A 15,469-nucleotide genomic window follows, 5' to 3' on the forward strand; every position below is an offset into this window, starting at 1 on the left:
CGTCCTCCGCTTTCAACAGATGAGGAAACTGAAGCTCAGAGGGGGTCTCGTGAAACACAGAGAGAGTGAGTGATGATAGCCAGCTCTCAGCGACCGCCAACTCCACCCCATGGGTTCTGTCATCAAGTCCTCCCCGAGACCACGGGAGGGAGATTCTCTGGGCCACCCACTTGGCAGAGAGAAAACGGCAGCTCAGAGAGGTGACGACACCTGCCCAACGTGCACACCCACGAGTGATGGGAGAGGATGTTAATGTGATTCTGGCCCCCGGCACGTAATGAACAAACAGGAACTGAGAGCTGAAGGGGCCGGCTGCAGGCCAAGCCATCCCCCTGCCCCGGGGTTGGACACACGCAAGCTGTGGAGGATGGGGAACCGTCACACTTACCTTGCCGCTTGCCAGGAGGGAGGAGCTTGTGAGAGGATGTTTGTAAAACCTTTAGACACAGTGTTCCGCCTGTGGTAGGTGTTCAACCTATGGCAATTAGCTTCATTCTCCAGTTCTGTCTGGAGAGACAGAGGCAGAGAGATCAAGAGAGACTTGGAGGTGGGGTGCGGGGGGTGAAAGGAGAAACAGAGAAGTTTCCCTGGGGGAAGCGGGACTGTGGCTCAGTGGGGGCCCCTGTACCCCAGGTCCACCCAGAGTTTTCTCCACAGATCCCTGAATTTATGGCTCCCTTAGGCTGGCATGTGGAGCGTTTGGCACGTGGCACGGACCCCTGGGGAGGTTTAAGCCCCAAGGGCACGTCAGTCCTCTGATTCTTCTCACTCATATTCTGCACCAGTGTTTCTTGGGGACCTACTGTGCGCCCAGAGGCTGGGGCTATGCTGTGAGAGCACAGATAGGGTCCCACTTACATGGGGCTCCGGTTCCAGGGTGTTCTCCGTCCAGGTGACCCCCCCCCACCTCCCAGCACTGGCAGGATGGTGTGGGTGACTCAAGTCAGCACCCCCCTTCCCCAGGAGGCACCCCCTTCCTCACAGCCCCTTCACCCCTCTCGCTCCCCCACCACTGCTGCCTCAGTCTCTTTCTGCTCCCTGCCAGCTTCTAACGAGCTCATTATCCTTTTAAAACCCATTTGGCACCCACTTAGAGGAAAGACGTGTTGGAATATAAAAGAACGAGAAGGGAACAACAAAAAAGAACGAGACCCAGAAATATCCTCAGAGAGACAGAAAGCCACGGGGAACACAACAGCTGAAATCTTTGCTGTGTTCGTTGGCGCAGCACATGTGCTGCTATGGCAAGTGGCTTTGAAGGCAGCTCACATGAGCACCTACTATGTGCCAGGCACTCTTCCAATAGTTTTTAATGCGACCCTGCCAGCAATATTTGGTGGGGTGGGGTATCAAGCTTCTTACGTCCACTCGGCAGGTAAGGAGCCTCAGTCAGTGGGAAGAGGTGTCTTGCCTAGTCACACAGGTGGAGGATAGAAGAGGCAGGATTTGAACCCAGGTCGGTCTGCCTCCGGAGTCCCTGCTCTTTGCTTGCATGTCTCTGGAAGGGTTGGTGTCCTGCCCATTCCCATGAGGGCTGCTGGCCTTTTTTCATCCTGGCCCAACTGCAGAAATCTCTGCCTTGTGGGATCTACATGGAATACTATGGGGCACCACCCCCTGCCCGGAGGTTTTCAAGCTGATAAGAGAGTGGTCTTTCCAAAGTGTCGGTGTGACCATGAAACTTCAGTTAGAGCACAGTCCAGACTTCTGAGCTTGGCATTCAAGGCTCCCCATGGTCTGACCCCACCCACCACCTCACTGCATTCGCACCATGCCCTAAGCTCCTCGGCTGCCACCACCCCAGTGCCCTGCCCTTGGTGTCTGCTGTTCCTTCTCCCTAAGATGTCCTTCTGCTGTCCCTTCACCCAGAAAACTGACTCCTCTTGCAAGACCTGCCAGGGTAAAGACCCCTCCTGCGGGAAGCCCTCTCTGACTCCCCTCAGGGCAGCTACAGACCCTCACTTCTTTGGGCTCTCACATTCCAGGGCTTCTTACCCCAGTGTCCAGAAACGCCTTGACAGTGTAAGCCAAAATCTAGGAAGTTACGTGCAAGGTTCTGCCTTGAACCACAGTTAAACTCCCGTGCTGCTGTCTGGATTGGTAGGGGAAGTTTCTGGGCGTATGTTTGTAGTTTTTGCCACATTTTCAGAGGGATGCAAGACCAGAATAGATGCGTGGTTAGGAATACAAACTGTGAAGCCAGATGGGCCTGGGTTCAGAATCCAGCTGCCACTTATCATCTGTGTGGCCCTGGACAAGGTACTGCATCACTCTGAGCCTCATTTCTCTCCTCTGTCAAACAGATAACAGGTCTCCCTCACTGAATTGTTATGAGGATTAAATCAGAGTATGTGTTTAGAGCAGTATCTGGCATGTAATAAGTCCTCGATAAACATTAGCTATTAATGTCAATTGCTGTTCTATATCTTACATATACCTCTACGACGGGATTTATCACTGTCTATCTAGTATAGTGATTTCGTATCGTGATGGTTTGAATTTCTGTCTCCCTCAGTAAACTCTGAATTCTCTGAAAGCAGCAACTCTGAATTATTTATTTCTGCATTCCAAGCACACACACAGTAGGCAAACAACACATGTTCATTGCAAGGAAGAATGGGTGGATGAATGGATGGGTGGGGACTTGGATGGATGAATGGGCTGCTGCAGTTCAGATGGATGGACGGATGGATGGATGGATGGATGATGGATGGAGGGGTGGATGGATTAATGAGTAGATTAATGATGAATGGATGGAGGTATAGGTGAATTGATAGATTAAAGAATGGATGATGGATGGGTGAATAGATTGTGACTTAATAGATGGGTGCGTAGGTGGACTGCTGGATGGATTAAAGGATGACGGATGGATGGATGGATGAATATGGTTAGTTTGACCCCACAAGAGCATGGGTTTGGGGCTGTTTTGTTCGTTTAATTATTCCAAGCGCCTACAGCAATAGCTGGTGCATGTAGGTGCTCAGTACTTAGTTCCTGAATGAATAGGATGGCATATGGAGAGACACTGGACTCTACCTTGAACCACAGTTAAACTTCCATGCTGCTTTCTGGATTGGTAGGGGCTGTTACCATTCAAATCGCCCATTGGCTGGCAATTGAATTCTTTGCATTGGCCAAGATTGTCATGAGGCCCCCTGCTGGTGATAATATGAAACAACATAGGCCAAGCGGAGTCTTCTGTTTTCTAATTTACATCCTATTTTCCTCCCGGCTGATGATCCTGAATCTTTACTCATAAAGCCGTGGTTCTCAAACCATCACCTGAGGGCACCTTGTTACACTTGTAGGTTTCCTCCTTAACCGGAGATTCTGGTTGGAGGGGTCAGGGATCTTCATGTTTAACCAGGCTCCCAAGTGATTCTGAATCAGATGCTCTTCAGACCACATTCTGAGGGACCCCCAAAGGATGAGCCACTGCTGGTCACTGGGAGGCAGTGGAGATGGGCTGCTGCTCCAGGGCCTGTCTCTGAATTCCCAAGTGATGCCCAGACCAAGTGGGAGAAAGACAGAGTCAAAAAGGCCGGGGTTCAAGGCTGTGGTTTTGTGTTTGGACCATCCTGAGTTCAAATCCCACCTCCACCACTCACCAGCTGTGTGTCCTCAGTTTCCTCACCTGTAAATGGGAAGTAGTCACTTCCCATAGGAACATGGGCAAGAGTAATTAATACACCTAGAAGGCTTGGCACAAAGCAGGGCATACCATAGACACTCAGTAAATACTGAGTGAATGCGTATGTTGCTGAAAAATTCTCCCTTTCCTTCCTTCCTTCTCCTTTTCTTCCTTGGACAGAAGAGAGGGGCTATGGATTTGATCTCTCCCATTACAATGTGAGCCCTCTGAGGGACCGGACTGTGTCTCTCTGGTTTACAGCTTTATTTGCAGCACCTAGGACAGTGCTTGCTACACAGTAGGCGCTCACTAAACATTCGTTGGGAAAAAAAAATGAATGAATTTGATCTGGTTCAGTACCAGCCAGGTCCAGCAGACAGGTCAGCGAGGACCCAGGAAGTACTTTTTGGACTTAAGTAACCCACGAATCAGTGTGTATTTGTTAAATACACAGATGCATGGGGCATAAGAAGCTGTGCTTGTCCAAGATAAAGCTTGTCCTCAAACCAGGACCCAGTAGAATCGCTTCTACCCAGCACTGCTGGGTGCTTTGGGCCTTTGTCTTCCTCCCCTCCTTGAGAATGTTCAAGAATGCTTCGAGTTCTGGCCTCTGTGAAGAGGTTTCTTATGCCTGAACCTGTGCTGTTTTGCAGGTGGCAGCCCTGAGCCCGAATGCTTAACCGGATGAAAGCCCACGCCAGCTTCTGTTTCTGCCAGGTGGACAAGCCGAGCTTGGTCCCCAGCTGGGGAAGAGGCCAGAAAAGGCCCTCAGTGAAGTAATCCAGCCCCTATAGGCCTGAGCAACTGAGAAAAGGCAAGAAGCGAACTCCAGCTGCTGGGGAACCCTCACAAAATCCTCCTCCGACTGCTATTTTCAAAGTTCTTTGGGAACTCTGAGGCAAAGAACAAGATGTAGGAAAATGGAACCATCTCCTGGGTGTCCCGAGCCTCAAAACCCCTTTCCTGGCCCAAAGAAGCTCACCTTGACCTCAGGAGGGCTGGTGAACTCTGTCCTCTATTCTCTTGGCTTTAGCCAAGCATCAGACTTGCCCTCCTGCTCTGATCTTGGCAGTTACCTTCGCAGAGGGATTAAGACCAAAGACCCCCAGGGGCTCCATCGCTAAGGGAAACTTGAAAAACAGAGGCTCCCTCCATTCCCTCCCTGGACCACACCCCCCAACCCCCAGCTGAGCCCCAGTGATCCAGTCCGGAATGATCCCGCTATGGCCAAGCTCTGGTTCAAATTCCAGCGGTACTTCCGCAGGAAACCTGTACGTTTCTTTACCTTCCTGGTGCTCTACCTGACGGCTGGGAGCCTCGTCTTCCTTCACTCTGGTTTTGTGGGTCAGCCTGCTGTCTCCCAGAACCAGGCCAACCCCGCTGTGGGGGCCCCAGCAGAGGGTGCCGAGCTGCCCTTTTGGGGTGACTTAAATCTGGGCAGAGGCTTCCGGGACACGGGTGAGGCCTCGAGCATCGCCCGCAGGTACGGACCCTGGTTCAAGAGCAAGGACGGAAATGAGAGAGCCAAGCCGGGGGACTACGGGGGAGCCTGGAGCCGGGCCCTCAAGGGGCGGGTCGTCCGGGAGAAGGAGGAGGAACGAGGTAAGAGGGGTGGGCGTCTGGGCTTGGAAGATGGCTGAGGAGAAGGGAAGGGGGGTGATGATGATAGTATAATAACAGCTGCCAGTGTTCAGTGTTTAACAGGAACCCGCCATCACACATGCAAGAGGTGTCACAGAGGAGAAAGTTGAAGCTCAGAGACATTAAGTAGCTCGCCCAAGGTCACACAGCTTGTAAACAGCCAAGCTTAGATTTGAACCCTGAATCTGTCAGAGTTCAAGGTCTGACCCTCCCCTGCTGCCTTTTTTAACCCTTGTTACATACACCCCAAACTCAAAACACCTAGCAGCTATTGAGCGCTTACCAAGGGCCTGGTAGTTTTCTAAGCACTTGACATGCATTGAATTATCACCACAACTCTGTGTGGAAGGTGCTATTATTCCCATTTTAAAGATGAGGAAACTGAGGCACCGAGAGCCCAAGTTTCCACAGCTAGCTAGTGGCAGGGCTTCTGCTCCACTGCACTGCCTCTCAGTTCACTTTGCTGGATCTCGTAGTGATGGCGCTTGGGGGACCTCATTGCCCTGGGCATATTGTGTCGTATTTTCTTAGCCTGTCACAGTCAAAAAGGGCTTTTCTTCACAAGTGCATTACCTCATTTGATTTTCACTACACTCCATGGATTTAAACAAGGAACGTGGTCCTATGCCCCGTTAACAGATGTGGAAACAGGCTTGAAAAAGTAAAGACACTTCCCTAAGGCCACATAGCTGGTGAGTGGTAAGTTCAGATCAGACCCATCTGGCCTGGATGCTGGCTCTATGACAACCTCCCAGAGTCAGCTGGTGACCGCCCATTTGATGAGCATTCTGAGGAGGAGCCCACAACCCTTGCAATTCATGAGATTAACATAAATGGATGTTTCCAAAATCTGGGACAGATGGTTTGGGAGGATCTACCACCAATCAGGACAGAAGGAAAACCTCCCTCGCCCTGTGTTCCCTGCCACGTGTCACACTTCTGCTGTGATCCAACTTGTGAAAAACCCCTTCTCCCACCGTGGAAGAAAGCAGGACTAATGGAGGGAACTCCTCCTGGGGAGCACGTTTCCCTGTTTCAGTCCCACCCTGCACCTCACTCAGGAGCATCCAGAAGACCCTGCCATCTCACCCTCAGGAATTTCCTAGAATTCTGCCTCTTCAAAAGCTTCACAGGGAGGTGAAGGGGAATGTGGGAGGTGGCAGAATGGATTGGAGGACTTGGATTCATAGTCCTGCTCCATTTCAACCAGCCATGTGGTCCAGGCAAGTGGCTTTACCTTCTCATGCCTCAGTTTTGTCATCTATAAAATGGGAATAATGACCCCCTCCCCACCAGGCTTCTCTTGAGAGTTCAATGAGGCATGGTTATGGAAACACCTAGCACAATGCCTGCACACAGTAGGTTCTTAGGGGGTGATCAGGAAATTCTCATGAATCTACCTGGGTAAGGGACCCCATCTTGTAGGCACAGCTGCGGTGTGAGGTGCTACACTGATGGAAAAATCATGACGTGGCATCCCTCTCCACCTTCTCCAATCACCAAGCTTCATCTCAACCCAGGCACTCCAAAATCCTTCTGCTACTTTGCAAGCCCCAAAGTTTGTCACAAGCCTGCACCTTAGGATACACACGCATTACACTTAGGATAAATTCCAGAATCCCCACCATGGCCCACCAATCCAGCCTCATGTTGTAACACGCCCCGCCCCGCCATTATATACCCCTCCCCATTGTCCTTCTTGCTCTCCGTTGAACACACCAAGTCTTATCCTACCTCGGGATCTTTGCATAGATAGTCCCTTCCATCTGGGATGCTCTTCCCCGTATCTTTGCATGGCCCTCTTCCTCCCTTCCTTCAGGACCCCAGTCAAACTTTGCCGTGGTCTTCACGGACCATCCTCAAGTAGCCCCACTTTGTGCCTGATCAGGACTAGATTACCCAGTTCTATTTTTGTCATAGCACTTATCACCATCTGAAAGTGTCTCTTTTTATTTGCTTTCTTGTTTATTGTCTGTCTCTACTACTAGACTGTCAGCTCCAGGAAGGCAGGGATCGTGCCCGTCCCGGTTGCCTCATTCTCTCAGCACCTGGGATAGCACCAGGAACAAAGAGAGCGCTCAGTACCTGCTGGTTGAATGAACAAGTGATTGAATGAACGAGTGATTGGATGGACAAATGAATGAATGACCAGCCCTCTGCCTGGAGTGTCTCTACAGGGTTAGCTCTACTCTTGCTCCAGGTCTCAGCTCAGCTCCTCTCCAGGAAATTATCCCTGAACCCCGCTCTCCCTCCAGGCTTGATCAAATGTTCCTCCTCTGTACTCCCTGTCCTGGCCCTTATGGGAATGGTAATTGTCTGTGTTTGTCAAGGTCCTTTGGTGGAATACGATTCCCTAGTGGCACAGTTGACTCATCCAACAACAATAACAACACCCCCCCCCATTTGTTATGAGAATGAAATACCACGGCCACTATTATGAGTAATTATTACCATTTCTTGAGGATCTACTTCATGCCAGCTGCTGTCCCATTTGCTTTTCATATGTTATTTGAGTGGAATGATATATGTAAAATGCTTGTCACATCTCCTGGTTTGTAATAATAGGTCACTTAATAGTTGCTGCTGTTAGTAGTGGTAGAGATAATAGCTAAGTATCTATTGAATGGTCATTATTGGCTAGACCATGGTATAAGTGCTTCATTGCCTTATGTTAATTACCACAACAACTCAAAAAGTTAGAGACTATTATCCTGTTTTACAAATGGGAAAATTTGAAACTCAGAGAGAAGTCCCGTATCCCAGGTTACACAGGTAGTGAGTGGAGGAACTGAGGTTTGAAACAAGGTCCATTTAATTCCAAAGCTTGTGAACCTTCTTCTCTACCACGCTATCCACCCTGCCTCTGAACATTTTACATATTTTATAAAATATATAGAGAGAGAAGGAAGAGAAAAATAAGAAAAAAGCCTGGAGCCCAGAGCTCTCAGCAAGCAGCTTTGGAGTCAGGTGTTCTTATTAAGAAAACACAAATTCAGACTGTCCTTGATTAACTTATTCAGAGTTCAGCAAGGAAAGACAACATATTAGATTAACGCTAATAAAAATGAGATGCTTCTTTGACCTGATGCTAAGCACATTTGGTTTTTCTCTGAAGCTGGCAAGGGCTCTGTCTGATGCAGTGATGCAAGACTTAAGCTGTAAAGGATTCGGAGCCCATCACGGGGCAGGAGGTGAGGGTGGAGCTGCCCCCAGCCTGGGCAGGAAGTCTGACTTCCTAGGTGGAGCTGGCACCTGCTATGTGCCAGTCGCCATGCTAGGCTTGTGAGATCCTGTGCTCTGAGCAGCCGCATGAGGGTTCAAATCCCAGTTCTGCAGCTTGCTGGCTGTGCAGCTTTGGGCAGGTCACTTTACCTCTCTGAGCCTCGGTTTCCTGGGAGATAAAAAGTACTTAACATCAGATGGCTAGTGGCATGATTATATAAGATAAATCGCTAGCATGCTCTCTAAATGCCAGGCACTGTTCCAAACACTTTGCAGCTATTACATCGCATAATCTTCTTAGCAACCCCATTAAGACGCTGTTATCAATTCCCCATTACAGGGAGGAAGCTGAGGCACAGAGAGGTTAGGTAATCTGCCCAAGGTTATCCAGTTGGAGGAGGCAGTAAACCAATATTCACCCAGGTGGTTTGAATCTTACACCTGCACCTTAACCACTACACCGTCTCACTTCTCAATGCACAGAGTGCTCAGCAGAGTCTGGCACAGAGTAAGCGCTTGGTACGTGCCAGCTATTATTATTAATATTATAATTCTGTAGGAGAAAACAGAGGTGATGTGACTTGCCTTAGGTGACCCAGTTGTTGGGAGCAGAGCCAGGAGCCAAATCCAGTTTGATTTCAAAGTCTGTGCTGTTTTTGTTTCCCCCAGATTACAGAGGGTGTGGGCTGGGAGTGAAGAAGGACACGGGGAGATGTAGTCAGCATTTTTGGAAGGGACAGCAGGGCCCCCACTCCCCATCTCCTCCAGCTGAAGGTGCAATCTCTGCAGGTAACGGAGGGTCTGCTCTGTGTCAGAGGCCGTGTGCTCGTACTCAGCCTCACATCAGGTAGGAAGTAGTAAGTTCTTTTCATAGATTAAGAAACAGAGGCTCAGAGAGGGTAAGTCACTTGCCTCATGCCACACAGCTTCTAAGAGGCAGAGCAGACGCCAACCCAATTCTGTCTGAATCCAAAGCTCTTATTCTTAACCACGGAGCTATAGAATCCCCAACTCCATTCATTCATTCATTCATTCATTCATTTCACGTTTATTGCATGTCTGTACGTCTCACTCTGTGCTGGGAGGTGGAGACACACGAATGATTCAAGCATAGTTTTTTTTTCCTCTGAGGGATAGTCCCACCCCCCTGGGGAAAGACAGGCAAGTAAAAAGATGAATTATATTTTTTTTAAATAACTTTTTTTCTTGATTATCAAAGTCACACATGCTTATTGTAGAAAAATTAGAATACTTAGCAAAAAAGAGATAAAAATAAAAATAGCCCACAGTCCCACCATCCAGCAACAGTCCCAGTTAACACTGTTGGCGTATCACCTTTACCTTCCTGTCTTTTTCCTTTATGTGTATATTTCTAAAGAACAAAACACTGTATACATAGCATCGTATCCTGCTTTGCCCCACTATAGGACTTCTTCATTTTGGTAAAAAAATTCTTCCACAACAGGCCTAAATTTTTTCTAATTTGAAAAATTAATGGACAGTACTTGGAAAATGGTTCAGAGAAGTGTTAAGGTGGGATATGCCAGGGGACTCTGGGATCCCAAAGGAAGGATCCTGTTTGGTCATGGGGCTGTATCATGGCTGCCTTCCTGGGGGAGGTGATAGTTGAGCTGAGCCTATAGCATCCACGGGCCTTGACCAAAGTGGAAGATGCATCCCTCTACCCCAGGGAAGCCTGGATATGAGCAGGAAATTCCATTCCCTGCACAGAGAAACCCAGACAGCACTGGAGTGATCCTCTTGAAGGACAACTTTCCAAGATGGCAGAGAATCCCCAGCAGGGAAATAACAGTTTCTCTTCTCCATGAAGAGATCACTCTTACAGTCAATCTTAAAATTACCCCTGCATTAGTGTCCAAGGGCTGCTATAGCAAAGTACTATGAACTGGGTGTCTTGAAACAACAGAAATGTATTATCTTGCAGTTCTGGAGGCCAGAAGTTCAAACTCAAGATAGGCTCTCAAAGGCTGTAAGAGGGAATCTACTCCAAGCCTTTCTCCCAGCTTCTGGCATCAGCAGGAACCCCTGGCCTTCCTTGCACCTGTTGCCTCTGTTTTCACATGGCCTTCTCCTTGTGTCTGTGGGTCTTCAGAGAGCCACTTCCTTATAGGGACACCAGTCACGTTGGATTGGGGCCCCCCCTACTCCAGTGTCACCTTGTAACTAATCACATCAACAAACAATGACCTTACTTCCAAATAAGGCCACATTCTGAGGCACTGGGCTTAGGGCTTCAACCTATCCTTTTTTTAACAAGGGGCACAGTTCAACTCCTAAGTATTCCCACTTTTCAGGCAGGAGCTGGAGTAATACTGCAAGGCTACTTCAGGGTCAGGATTAGAACCCAGACTGGGTAGCCTCCAAAACTGTTCTTGTAGGAACTGTAACGCCTCCCATCTGCGGATCTACTCACAGACAATAAATAAGAGGAATACAAGTTAGCGTATGCTTAGCTATTCTTTTAACAAATTACTTTCATTGAAGACAGCAAAATTTTTTGAAAAGGAATATTAATTGAAGCAAAAAAAAAAAAAAAGGAAAAGAAAAGAAAGGGGAAAAACACAGTCGGGAAAGCTCTTTTCCATATGCCTGTGCTCTCTTGGGCTCACCCCTCGCTGGTTTTTGTGCTTGAGATAAATAGCCAGGCAGGGACAGGACTTTGCCATTTCAGCAATATTTAGATGGCTGCAGAGACAAGCTGATAGATTATGTGAACTCAGCCATTAATTCTCCCTCGAATGGCCCGTGATTTTCATCCCTGTTTTATATACCCAAATGCCCCCTCCTCTCGGGGAGACTCTGCCACCACAGCAGGACTGGAGGCGGGGCCTTTGGGAAACAGCGGAAGTGGGTTGGACAGTGGCCCCACTGATGAGCTGATTGCTAGCGGGGTGCTAGAACTCCAGGGACAGGGTCACGGGTTGTGTTGGCCACAGCCTGCAGTGAAGGGTCAGTGGGCAGAGTCACCAGCCCTTGCCCAGAACAAGGAGGAAACAGACTCAACATCCTCTTCCTGACCCAAAAACCTCAGCCCTTCCATCAAGTCACAGTATGTAACATGCCCATGTTTCTCCAGAGCATCAGTGAAGGGACCACGTGTCTTTTTTCCCCTCCTGTTGACAGGTAACGAAACGGAAGGTCATCTGTTCACCCAACAAGTCTTTGTGCGTCTGTTGCCTGGCCTGTGGGAGAGTTAGGGAAAGGGTGGTACAGCATTTAAAAGCCCAGGCTTTGGGGCAGATCGACCTATGGTCAAACCTCAACTCTTCTTCCAAAAGACCCTCCCTCTCCCATCATCCCTCCAGGAAGGCCTCTCTGGGAGGATGGAGAATCCCTTCTCCCGGGCCAAGACTGAGTGTGATACATGGGAAAGAGCAGCCTAGATATGGATGTAATCTAGACTCTCCCAGCTGGGTGGACTCAAGCTTAGCTTGACAATCAGCATATTAGTCAGTGCTCCTTTGGCGGCAAGGGACAAAAACCCGTCTTGAATCAGCTTAGGCTGACGAAGAAAACATATTTCATCTTGTCACCAAACTACCAAAGGGGCTAGATTTTCAGTGAATGATTTGTGCCCTTCTCTTCCTAACTCATCTCTGCTTGCCTCTGACTCATCTTGGTTCTTCTCCTACACAGACTGACTTTGGTACCAGGGATTGTGGCTGTTGGTAGCTCTGGGCTGAGAGAATGCCAGTGTCATAACCCAAGGGAAACACATTCCTTTCTCCCAGCTGTAATCTGTAAGAATCCAAAGAATGGGTCCTGTGCTCTTCCCTGGAGCCGTCAGTCACCGGCGGGTGACAGGTGCAATATGACTGGCTCTTGCAAGGTCAGTGTCTCTTCATGGTCAGGGCAGGTAAGGTCTGTTAACAGAAAAATGGGAAGAGGGGGTGCTTTGAAGGCGTAGAGAGTACCATTACAGTCCACCCCTTCACCCCACAGTGCACATGTGTGTGTACAAATACTCCACTCCTATTAATTTGATTATAAAAATCTCACCTAACACAAGCCACCATCCCACATATAGCCAAATGCACCTACCCTCACCCTGAAGGGAGACCACTCACAGTCATAGTACATCCAGCTCCAAGCCCAGCATTTCTGGGTCACCAGCGAGCGTTCCTCTCCATCAGGACTCAGTCTGGCGCCTTGTGGTCCTGAAGTCTGTGGGGAAAATGGAAGTGAAGGCTCCCCAAATGTAAAATGGTTGGAGGATAGATCCGGGGTTAATTTTAAGTGAGATGCTTCCAAGCTGTAGGAACATAGGCAGATTACATAGTGTCAGATTCTACTCAAAGCAAGCAACGTGGAGTAATATGAATGGTTACTAGTCAGAACATACACCACATGCCAAAACAGAGATTCATGTCTAAGACAGAGAGATATCACAGTCACTAAGATCAGTCTCCTCGTTTGGAAAATGGGTTAATAAGAAGGGTGTGAGGATTGAATTTTTTTTGAGATGTGGCACATAGTAAAGTAGATCGCACACAGTAGGTACTCAACACATATTCCCTTCTGGCTCTCTCTCACACACAACACACACACACACATACAGCTTTTGATCTGATGACAGTGACCTCAAGCTACCAAAGTAAAACAACTGTTTCCTCCTTCCTCTCTCCCTCCCTCTCCTCCCTCCTTTTTTTTTCTCCTCCTGCCCATCCTTGGACACTCTGTCCTCTAGTGAACTACTGAGCTAAAGTTGGTCTGAAGCCCTCCCCACTATGGCACAAGGAAGTTCTCCCTCCCAGCCCAGATGTAAACAGCACCCATGCCCCAGGGCCGTGGTTCCTTCTTTGACACAGGAGGGACACACATTGTTGAACAAGCACAGTGACAAGATATAGGCTTTTCCAGAGCTGTCACCGTCTGATGTGCCCGCTCCAGGGAGGCAATGTTTCTTTTAAAGATGGACTGTTCTTAGTCGACCAAATCACCTCTGTCTTATGAAAGAAATTCAAGGTGATCAGGGTTGAGACACATCTCCAGCGAGGCTGACAAATTCTGCACTTACCAGGGCGGCGTCGAGAGACACAATTGCTCCATAATGAGCCTGCATCCTCTGCTAGACCCTGCTCTGCACCGCGAGTGAGGGGGGTGAGAAGCCCACAGTTTAAATAGACAGCAGCTCAGCCATGAACGAGATCAAGTGGCATGTAGTATTTTCCTCAGTCATTCCCTCTGAGGGCCGTTTAATTCCAAGAGCTGGCTGGGTCCTCAGTCTAACCTCCAGTTATTTCCAAGTGTAAGAGTGGAAAGAGCACGGGTTTGGGGGCCCAAAGACCTAGATTTACATCTTTGTTCTGCCATCAATTAGTTCCAGGTCTTAGTTCACTTCACCTTTCTGGGCCTCTGTTCAGTCATCTAAGAAAAGAGTTTAAACATGCCAAAGGTCATTGCACCTGGGCCATTGCAAAGATCCCTGGATTCAAAGAGAAATAAGCAGTAGTTAAGAACATGAGCTCTGCAGCCAGATTGCCTGGGTCCAAACCTAGCTCCACAGGTATAAGCTGTGTTTCCTTGGGCAGGTGACTTAGCCTCTCTGGGCCTCAGTTTCCTCTTCTACATTGAGTGGGAATATTAATACCTACCTCATAGGGTCATTCTAAGGATTCACTGAGACAGTATGTATGAAGCACTTAGCAAAGTGCATGTCCAAATTAATAATAATGATTGTAAGAACATATGGGAAAAGACTTTATAAACTGTAAAGTACCATCTTCGTGTACTATTTACCATTGAAGTAGAGGAACACGTGTACTACTTTAAGAAAACTGAGTGGTTTATAATTGGATAGTTGTTTTATGTAATTTAACATTTTCCTTTTGCTTGAAAGGATTCACCCTGGCCCACAAGGTGGGAAAACTGTAAAGTACTTATGCAACACTGCGAATGGCTGGTTTCTTATTCCACTCACCTTAACTTTGTGCCTATTATATGCAACACACTGTGGTAGAAACGTTTATACAGATAAGTCCATTTTAACCTCATCGGGCTGATATTTTCATCCCCACAATGAAGAAAACTGGGCCTCAGAGAGGTTAACTGGCCTAAATGCACTAGGTCAGCACTAGAATGTAACCAGAGTGAGATGAAGACCTAGATCTTGAGATATCCACGCCCAGTGTTCCTTCCAAGGAAAAATAACACCTTAAGGCATCTTGTTGAAATGATAACAGGCTGTCAACTTATCAAGCTCTTCAGAGCTGTCTTAATATAGGTCTCATCTGCTTGGTGCTTAGGGAATGATGTTGGCCTTGGGTTGCTGAGTGCCCAGTTGTCACCAGTAGAACCCAGGGGTGTGACCTTAACCCTGGCCATGGAAAGGTCCTTCCTCCTCTCTGTTGAGCTCCAGGGCCCACAGCCTTAGCCATGGGACTCCACTGCCCCTTGTAGATCGGATTCTGCTTATGTGTATGAGTTTCAGTCTCTCTTGTTTCTACTTTACTGCTCGGAGGAAGGAATTGGCACCAAAAGGTCAACAAGGCCACATAGCCAGAGGCAGACTGGTTACCCCTGAAACCTTTTGAGCTTTGTCCCCCGCTGCCAAATCTGACTTTTCTCATCTCCCCAAAGCTAAGTACATCGGCTGCTACCTGGATGACACCCAGAGCCGGGCCCTTCGAGGCGTGTCCTTTTTCGACTACAAAAAGATGACTGTCTTCCGTTGCCAGGACAACTGTGCAGAACGGTAGGGCCCCACTGTTCCAGGCTCCATGCATTCAGACCCCTTCCTTCTCAGAGTCCTGCCTGTGGTGATCTTTCTTTTTCCGTGGGAGGGCATGATGGAGGATAAACATGTGACTACAAGGAAAGGGTGGTGCAGGGGCGCACATGTGTGTGTGTGTGTGTGTGTGTGTGTGTGTGTGTAGGCATACGTGCTTGCAAATGAGCAGGGAGTTGGTCTGTAGGAATTTGTGATTGTGCAATTGTGTGAGAGTTTGCCTAGGA

The 15,469-nt window shown here is 48.5% G+C and overlaps 1 protein-coding gene across 1 annotated transcript in view; it reads left to right on the forward strand.

Annotated features, from left to right (window-relative positions):
• The first annotated feature begins 4,854 nt into the window (after positions 1-4,854).
• WSCD2 (WSC domain containing 2) overlaps positions 4,855-15,469 on the forward strand; it is a 43,195-nt gene continuing 32,580 nt past the window's right edge. The window contains exons 1-2 of the mRNA XM_057746426.1: positions 4,855-5,233; positions 15,095-15,209. Coding sequence (XP_057602409.1) covers positions 4,855-5,233; positions 15,095-15,209 — 494 coding nt within the window. The remainder of the gene's footprint in view (positions 5,234-15,094; positions 15,210-15,469) is intronic.

Source organism: Hippopotamus amphibius, chromosome 8 (assembly GCF_030028045.1).
Source record: "Hippopotamus amphibius kiboko isolate mHipAmp2 chromosome 8, mHipAmp2.hap2, whole genome shotgun sequence".
Lineage (NCBI taxonomy): Eukaryota > Metazoa > Chordata > Mammalia > Artiodactyla > Hippopotamidae > Hippopotamus > Hippopotamus amphibius.